Source organism: Pelophylax lessonae (assembly GCF_965119305.1).
Source record: "Pelophylax lessonae genome assembly, chromosome: 4".
In the NCBI taxonomy this organism is placed as follows: Eukaryota; Metazoa; Chordata; class Amphibia; order Anura; family Ranidae; genus Pelophylax; species Pelophylax lessonae.
In genome coordinates, this window is record NC_138771.1 from 634,113,777 (window position 1) to 634,123,058 (window position 9,282).

General features: G+C 53.6%; 1 protein-coding gene across 1 annotated transcript in view; it reads left to right on the forward strand.

Annotated features, from left to right (window-relative positions):
• Window positions 1–110: 110 nt before the first annotated feature.
• Window positions 111–9,282, forward strand: part of NAA38 (N-alpha-acetyltransferase 38, NatC auxiliary subunit) — a 10,261-nt gene continuing 1,089 nt past the window's right edge. The window contains exons 1-2 of the mRNA XM_082256560.1: window positions 111–232; window positions 3,804–3,975. Coding sequence (XP_082112686.1) covers window positions 188–232; window positions 3,804–3,975 — 217 coding nt within the window. The 5' untranslated portion in view covers window positions 111–187. The remainder of the gene's footprint in view (window positions 233–3,803; window positions 3,976–9,282) is intronic.

A 9,282-nucleotide genomic window follows, 5' to 3' on the forward strand; every position in this document is an offset into this window, starting at 1 on the left:
TACTTCCGCCCTCATGCGCCATTTCCGGTTTAGATTCTACACTTCTGCGTTCCACCGGCTCCTAACATGTCACATCCGGCGTAATGTGTCATAGGTTGTGCAATTGGCTGATGGTGGTTTTGGGGGCGGATCCTTTCCATTAGAGGCTGGGCTGTGTGCTTCCCATAGTGCAGTGCGCGGAGAGGAGATGGCAGCTGTGCTAGAGGAGAATGGATGCAGCCCCCCTCCTGGGGTGAGTACAGGGGCCACACCTGTCACTGAGGAAGGGGGTTCCCAGGGGCCACATTCCTATATAGAGGTCTAAGAGGCTGTCCTATACAGGGACTGAGAGGAGGGGGTCCCCAGAGATCAGGGTGTCCTATACAGGGACTGGGAGGAGGGGGCCCCCAGAGACCAGGGTGTCCTATACAGGGACTGAGAGGAGGGGGTCCCCAGAGATCAGGGTGTCCTATACAGGGACTGAGAGGAGGCGGTCCCCAGAGATCAGGGTGTCCTATACAGGGACTGGGAGGAGGCGGTCCCCAGAGATCAGGGTGTCCTATACAGGGACTGAGAGGAGGGGGCCCCCAGAGACCAGGGTGTCCTATACAGGGACTGGGAGGAGGCGGTCCTCAGAGATCAGGGTGTCCTATACAGGGACTGGGAGGAGGCGGTCCCCAGAGATCAGGGTGTCCTATACAGGGACTGAGAGGAGGGGGCCCCCAGAGACCAGGGTGTCCTATACAGGGACTGAGAGGAGGGGGCCCCCAGAGACCAGGGTGTCCTATACAGGGACTGAGAGGAGGGGGTCCCCAGAGATCAGGGTGTCCTATACAGGGACTGAGAGGAGGGGGCCCCCAGAGACCAGGGTGTCCTATACAGGGACTGAGAAGAGGGGGTCCCCAGGGACCAGGGTGTCCTATACAGGGACTGGGAGGAGGGGGTCCCCAGAGATCAGGGTGTCCTATACAAGGACTGGGAGGAGGGGGTCCCCAGAGATCAGGGTGTCCTATACAGGGACTGAGAGGAGGGGGTCCCCAGAGATCAGGGTGTCCTATACAGGGACTGAGAAGAGGGGGTCCCCAGGGACCAGGGTGTCCTATACAGGGACTGGGAGGAGGGGGCCCCCAGAGACCATGGTGTCCTATACAGGGACTGGGAGGAGGGGGCCCCCAGAGATCAGGGTGTCCTATACAGGGACTGAGAGGAGGGGGTCCCCAGAGACCAGGGTGTCCTATACAGGGACTGGGAGGAGGGGACCCCTAGAGACCAGGGTGTCCTATACAGGGACTGGGAGGAGGGGGACCCCAGAGACCAGGGTGTCCTATACAGGGACTGAGAGGAGGGGGTCCCCAGAGACCAGGGTGTCCTATACAGGGACTGGGAGGAGGGGACCCCTAGAGACCAGGGTGTCCTATACAGGGACTGAGAGGAGGGGGTCCCCAGAGATCAGGGTGTCCTATACAGGGACTGGGAGGAGGGGGCCCCCAGAGACCAGGGTGTCCTATACAGGGACTGAGAGGAGGGGGTCCCCAGAGATCAGGGTGTCCTATACAGGGACTGAGAGGAGGCGGTCCCCAGAGATCAGGGTGTCCTATACAGGGACTGGGAGGAGGCGGTCCCCAGAGATCAGGGTGTCCTATACAGGGACTGAGAGGAGGGGGCCCCCAGAGACCAGGGTGTCCTATACAGGGACTGGGAGGAGGCGGTCCTCAGAGATCAGGGTGTCCTATACAGGGACTGGGAGGAGGCGGTCCCCAGAGATCAGGGTGTCCTATACAGGGACTGAGAGGAGGGGGCCCCCAGAGACCAGGGTGTCCTATACAGGGACTGAGAGGAGGGGGTCCCCAGAGATCAGGGTGTCCTATACAGGGACTGAGAGGAGGGGGCCCCCAGAGACCAGGGTGTCCTATACAGGGACTGAGAAGAGGGGGTCCCCAGGGACCAGGGTGTCCTATACAGGGACTGGGAGGAGGGGGTCCCCAGAGATCAGGGTGTCCTATACAAGGACTGGGAGGAGGGGGTCCCCAGAGATCAGGGTGTCCTATACAGGGACTGAGAGGAGGGGGTCCCCAGAGATCAGGGTGTCCTATACAGGGACTGAGAAGAGGGGGTCCCCAGGGACCAGGGTGTCCTATACAGGGACTGGGAGGAGGGGGCCCCCAGAGACCATGGTGTCCTATACAGGGACTGGGAGGAGGGGGCCCCCAGAGATCAGGGTGTCCTATACAGGGACTGAGAGGAGGGGGTCCCCAGAGACCAGGGTGTCCTATACAGGGACTGGGAGGAGGGGACCCCTAGAGACCAGGGTGTCCTATACAGGGACTGGGAGGAGGGGGACCCCAGAGACCAGGGTGTCCTATACAGGGACTGAGAGGAGGGGGTCCCCAGAGACCAGGGTGTCCTATACAGGGACTGGGAGGAGGGGACCCCTAGAGACCAGGGTGTCCTATACAGGGACTGAGAGGAGGGGGTCCCCAGAGATCAGGGTGTCCTATACAGGGACTGAGAGGAGGCGGTCCCCAGAGATCAGGGTGTCCTATACAGGGACTGGGAGGAGGCGGTCCCCAGAGATCAGGGTGTCCTATACAGGGACTGAGAGGAGGGGGCCCCCAGAGACCAGGGTGTCCTATACAGGGACTGGGAGGAGGCGGTCCTCAGAGATCAGGGTGTCCTATACAGGGACTGGGAGGAGGCGGTCCCCAGAGATCAGGGTGTCCTATACAGGGACTGAGAGGAGGGGGCCCCCAGAGACCAGGGTGTCCTATACAGGGACTGAGAGGAGGGGGTCCCCAGAGATCAGGGTGTCCTATACAGGGACTGAGAGGAGGGGGCCCCCAGAGACCAGGGTGTCCTATACAGGGACTGAGAAGAGGGGGTCCCCAGGGACCAGGGTGTCCTATACAGGGACTGGGAGGAGGGGGTCCCCAGAGATCAGGGTGTCCTATACAAGGACTGGGAGGAGGGGGTCCCCAGAGATCAGGGTGTCCTATACAGGGACTGAGAGGAGGGGGTCCCCAGAGATCAGGGTGTCCTATACAGGGACTGAGAAGAGGGGGTCCCCAGGGACCAGGGTGTCCTATACAGGGACTGGGAGGAGGGGGCCCCCAGAGACCATGGTGTCCTATACAGGGACTGGGAGGAGGGGGCCCCCAGAGATCAGGGTGTCCTATACAGGGACTGAGAGGAGGGGGTCCCCAGAGACCAGGGTGTCCTATACAGGGACTGGGAGGAGGGGACCCCTAGAGACCAGGGTGTCCTATACAGGGACTGAGAGGAGGGGGCCCCCAGAGACCATGGTGTCCTATACAGGGACTGAGAGGAGGGGGACTCCAGAGATCAGGGTGTCCTATACAGGGACTGGGAGGAGGGGACCCCTAGAGACCAGGGTGTCCTATACAGGGACTGAGAGGAGGGGGCCCCTAGAGACCAGGGTGTCCTATACAGGGACTGAGAGGAGGGGGACTCCAGAGACCAGGGTGTCCTATACAGGGACTGAGAGGAGGGGGACTCCAGAGACCAGGGTGTCCTATACAGGGACTGAGAGGAGGGGGCCCCTAGAGACCAGGGTGTCCTATACAGGGACTGAGAGGAGGGGGACTCCAGAGACCAGGGTGTCCTATACAGAGACTGGGAGGAGGGGGACCCCAGAGACCAGGGTGGTCCTATCCAGGGACTGTGGTGGGTTGTAGATGGATGTGTTGTGTATTGGTAGGACTCGGATGTGGAGCCCGGGGACTGTGGTGGGTTGTAGATGAATGTATTGGTAGGACTCGGATGTGGAGCCCGGGGACTGTGTAGATGGATGTGTTGTGTATTGGTAGGACTCGGATGTGGAGCCCGGGGACTGCGCCCGCCATAAGCTGGAGTCTCTCCTGAACAGAAACATGCGGATTGAGATGACCGATGGCCGTTCCCTGATTGGCTGCTTCCTCTGTACGGACCGGGACTGTAACGTCATCCTCGGTTCTGCCCAGGAATTCCTCCGTCCCTCAGGTGAGTCCCCATTGGGACTTTCACAACGTCCAGGTAAACCAGCAGTCCCAGATTAAATGCGAACTAGGGGTACAAGAACAAAAATCAAACTCCCCCCCCCCCCTTCCTAAATGACTGGTAGATAAAGGGGACCGGTGTCCTCCTGCACCTCTTACCTGTCCAAAGTCCTGATGAGGACTGGAAGCCGGTCTTCTGGCTTGAGGTCCACTCTGTTTGGCCTATAAAACGTGACAATAGCGCCACCTACTGGCACAACTCTATGTTAAATGGAAACTCCGGGTGTATAAAATCTAATCATTAAAGTGAGTGAACCCTCCTCTTTTCATTGATTCGCTCTTGCGCCGCTCCCAACGTTTATGTCCTTAACTTTAGTCCTATTTGGGAAGTATAAGAAAAATCCAGGAGGGGCTGTGATGGTGGGGACAACGGGTGACAACTCGTCTGGTATGGAGAGACTGCTTTAGGCAGGACTTAGGAAAGATAATCATAAAATGAACCCGGAGTCCAAAGTGAAAGTCCTTATCGGAGGTACGAGAAGCCATTGCTGTTCCTCTGATCAGATCAGATGTGAGGTGGCTCCGGCACGGAGTGTGATAGTGGTCTCCACATGACGTTCTTCATGACTGTGGGGTGACTCCAGAAATGTTGGTATCGGTATTGCTCATGTGATCACTCGTTCTCTGCCTGTGAGGTGAAGAAATGGGACCATTCCTCATCTGCCTGCGGGGTGGCTCCAGAATTTAGTGACAGTGGGCCCCTCGTGACCATTCTTCATCTGCCTTCGGGTATGGCTCCAGATTTTAGGTGAAAGCGGTTGTCACATGGTCACTATTTCTCTGCTTGCACGGTGGCTCAAGAATTGATCGCGAGCTCGACCTGGGCATTGGTCATTTGCCTGTAGGGGGGGCTCTAGAGTTGAGAATGATGGTGGGCCCCGCAAGACCATTCTTTATCTGCCTCCAAGGTGGTACCGGCATTGTGAGGGACAGTGGGCCCTACATGACTCCGTATCTGCCTGTACGGTGGTACCGGCAATGTGAGGGACAGCGGCCTTCACGTGGGCACATTTCATCTGCCTGTGGGGTGGCTTTTACATTGAGAGAGAGAGGTCCCCATGTGACCCCTCAATCTCTGCCTGAGTGACAGTGGGCCCCATATGACCATTCTTCATCTGCCTGCGGGGTGGCCCCAGAATTGTGCGTGACAGTGGGCCCCATGTGACCAGCTGCCCGTGAGGTGGCCCCAGAATTGCTTCTGCATTGAGTGACAGCAGTCCCCACATGACACTTTATCAGGCTGCAGGGTGGTTCCAGCATTGAGTGACAACGGCCTTCACATGACCACATTTCATCTGCCTGTGGGGTGGCTTCTGCGTTGAGAGATAGAGGTCCCCATGTGACCAGACTGAGGAACAGCTGAAGAATTCTGAGTGACAGTGGGCCCCATGTGACCACTCTTCATCTGCTTGTGGGGCTGCAGCAGTATTGTGAGAGGCAACAGTCCTCACTTGACACTCGTTATCTGCATGCAGGCAACTCCAGAATTGTAAGTGACAGAGGGCCCCAAGGGACCATTCTTCCTCTACCTGCAAGGCAGTTCCTGCATTGTAAGTCACAGGGGACCATTCTTCCTCTATCTGCAAGGCAGTTCCTGCATTGTAAGTCACAGGGGACCATTCTTCATCTGCCTAAAGGGCAGCTCCTGCATTGTAACAGGGGGCCGCAAGGGACTATTCTTCCCCCTGCCTGCAGGGCAGCTCCTGCATTGTAACAGGGGGCCGCAAGGGACTATTCTTCCCCCTGCCTGCAGGGCAGCTCCTGCATTGTAACAGGGGGCCGCAAGGGACTATTCTTCCCCCTGCCTGCAGGGCAGCTCCTGCATTGTAACAGGGGGCCGCAAGGGACTATTCTTCCCCCTGCCTGCAGGGCAGCTCCTGCATTGTAACAGGGGGCCGCAAGGGACTATTCTTCCCCCTGCCTAAAGGGCAGCTCCTGCATTTTTAGTGACAGGGAGGCCCCCTGTGTATATGTGTAAGTGTATATGATTCTGCACTTCAGCCTACAGGGGCATCGCCGGTGGGTCACTTCTGTTGTGATCGCAGTAGAAGCCAGTCTGCAGGTGCTGGGGACTGGTTTTCCCCCAAACCGTTGGGCAGAGACTCAGAATGGGGATATAAATGAGGGGATGTAAACCGGGGGGGGGGGGGGTGTATTTTGTGGGAATAAAATCTCCTATCACTTTCCTTGGTAAAAGCAGCACACAGTGTACACACAAACACTGGCTAGGCACAAAGTTTACCCTTCAATCACCCCTGATGTTAACCCCTTCCCAGCCAGTGTCATTAGTACAGTGACAGTGCATATTCTTATCACTGATTACTCTATTACTGTGACTGGTTCCCACAAAGTGTCACTTCATGTCCAATTGGCCTCCACAATATCACATTCCTGCTATAAGTCGCTGATCGCAGCCATTACTAGTATAAAAAAAGAAATAAGGATTCGGGCAGGTATATGGCGTTGGTCTGCAGAAGTGCGGAGTCGCAGCTCCCTCACCCGTTCTGTGATCTCCTTAGAGGGGTTGCTGGGTCTACGCCTGTGGCTCCTCGGGGCAGTCTTTTGTTCCATCACAGACGGGTCTGGGACCTGGCATTATCTAGAACCGGAGATGCGACTTTGCATTCCATGACTCCCCTGTGGTTCAACCGTCAGCTGCCGGAGCTCCTCCATATCCCTGACCCTGGGGTGTGGATCCGTAAGGATATATATTTGTTGTCTCATGTGGTTTCCACTGGGTCTATTAAGTCCTTTAGCCTGCTCCAGGAGGAATTCCAACTCCCGGCATCCATGCACTTTTACTATTTGCAGTTGTCCCATGCTCTGAGAGGACAATTTGCCCTTGCAGTGCCTGACTTACCGTCAGTTGACTGACTTGAGGTGATCAGGGGCCAGGAACACCGCAAACTCATTTCGTTACTGTATGAAATGTTGGGTACTAAACAGGTGACTGCTCTAGCATATGGGGTGCGGGGATCCTGGGTGGGCGATGTTGGGGAGCTGGGGGACGAGGAGTGGGATGAGGCCTTGGAAGCTTGTACCTCCTAAATTGTCGGACCGGCTCACTCAAATCTACATTGTCCACAGATCGTATCTTACTCCCTTGCGACTGGCTCGCTTTGGCTCCTCCCACTCCTCGGCATGCCCTAGGTCAGTGATGGCGAACCTTTTCGAGCTTGAGTGCCCAAACTGCAACACAAAACCAACTTATCTGTTTCAAAGTGCCAGCGGGTAATTACCGGGGGGTGGGAAGGTGATATATCGCCTCCCAGCCACCTGTCAACTGCCTTCTGAAAAATTGATCCACCATGGATTGCTTGTCATAAGAGCAGCAAGGGATGCTGTTTATGTAAATGCCAACCCAGCTACTCACCTCTGCATCCCAAAGCCCCCTTCTTTTCCTACTTCTACATGCCCTCCTCTGCTCACTATTGCACCCCCACAAAGCTGCTAACCTTGTAAAGGATAGCTGGTCAGTGGTGTGCGCTCTTCTTCCTCGAGTGCCCACAGAGAGGGCTCTGTGTGCCACCTGTGGCACGCGTGCCATGGGTTCGCCATCACTGCCCTAGGTGTTCTCACTCCCCGGGTACATTCGGGCACATGATTTGGTCCTGTTCGGGTGTGCAGGGATTTTGGACGCAGGTCGTCTGGTTCCTGCACGACCGCATGGGATGCCCGACTACTCTGGACCCCAAACTGTGCCTCCTTGGGATATTTCCTGAGACTGACGCGGACAAACATATGGTTCAATTTCTCCGGGAGACCCTGTTTACTGCCAGGAAAGTGATAGCCTTGAAGTGGATGCAACCTGTGTCCCCTACCCTTGCGGCTTGGAAGGCAGCGGTGAGCGCTACTCTCCCCTTCAAGAAAGTCATGTATGCTAATAGATGTCTGACGATACTGTTATTGTATATTTATATGCGGTGCTTAACTCAATAAACATTTGTTTGGTTCCAAAAAAAAAAAAATTTATATACATTTTTTTTTATACTTTCTGTTATAAAACATAAAAGTAAAAAAAAAAAAAAAGACAATTTTGAAAAAAAAAAAAATTATTTATATAATTCTTTTTTTTTTTTTTTTCTACGGAGCAAAGAAAAAAACCCAGTGGTGATCAAATACCACCAAGAGAAAGCTTTATTTGTGTGGGGGGAGGGAAAACGTTTATTTGGATCCAGCATTGCCTGTGCAGTTGTCAGTTAAAGTAGCGTAGTGCCGTATCACAAATAAATGGCCTGGTCATAAAGGGGGGGGGGGTAAATCTTCTGGGGATCAAGTGGTTAAGTAACAAAGGAGAGGGCAGCTGATGACGTCGGATTGCAAGCCCTTATGCTGGCCTTACACTATACAAAAAAATCATTCAAACTAGTTTTAGAAAAAAACAAACACTTGGCCGTGAGAGCAGACGATCGTGCCATCATGTAATGACCGAGAAATCGTTCAATGGACATAAATTAATCAGTTGTTTGATTGTTTTTCATATACAGAGTGCAAACAATTTGGATGAGAAACACATTAACCTTTCAATTTATCGTTCCTTCGGCAGAAAATTTCCAAACTTGTCCTTCGTATTTTAGGGCCAAAAACGTTGCAACCAATTACCAATTTGTGTCCATTAACCACTTTACCACCGGAGGATTTTCCTGCTAAAAGACCAGGGGTTATTTTGCGATTTTTTTACTGCGTGACTTTAACGGACAATCGCGCGGTCGTGCGACGCTGTACCTAAACGAATTTCACGTCCTTTTTTTCCCACAAACAGAGCTTTCTTTTGGTGGTATTTGATCACCTGTGCGATTTTTTGATCACGCGCTATAAACAAAAAAAGAGCGTAATTTTTGCAAAAACAACAATATTTTTCACTTTTTTTTTTATATGAAATTCCCCCAAAAAAAAATGTAAAAATCAAAATTTTTTAAAATTTTCGGCCAATTTGTTTTACGCTACCTATGTTTGGTAAAAAAAATCGCAAAAAGCGTATTTTGATTGGTTTGCACAAAAGTTATCGCGTTTACTAACAAAGGGAAAGATTTTTGTCATTTTTGGTGTTTTTTTTTTTTAACGAGTAATGGCGGCGATCTGCGATTTTTTTTTTTTTTTTTTTTGCGGTACTGCGACATTGCGGCGGACAGATCGGACCCTTGACTGACATTTTTGACACTTTTGGGGGTACCAGTGACATTACTGCAGTAATCAGTGCTATATATATGCACTGTTACTGTAAAAATGACACTGGCAGGGAAGGGGTTAA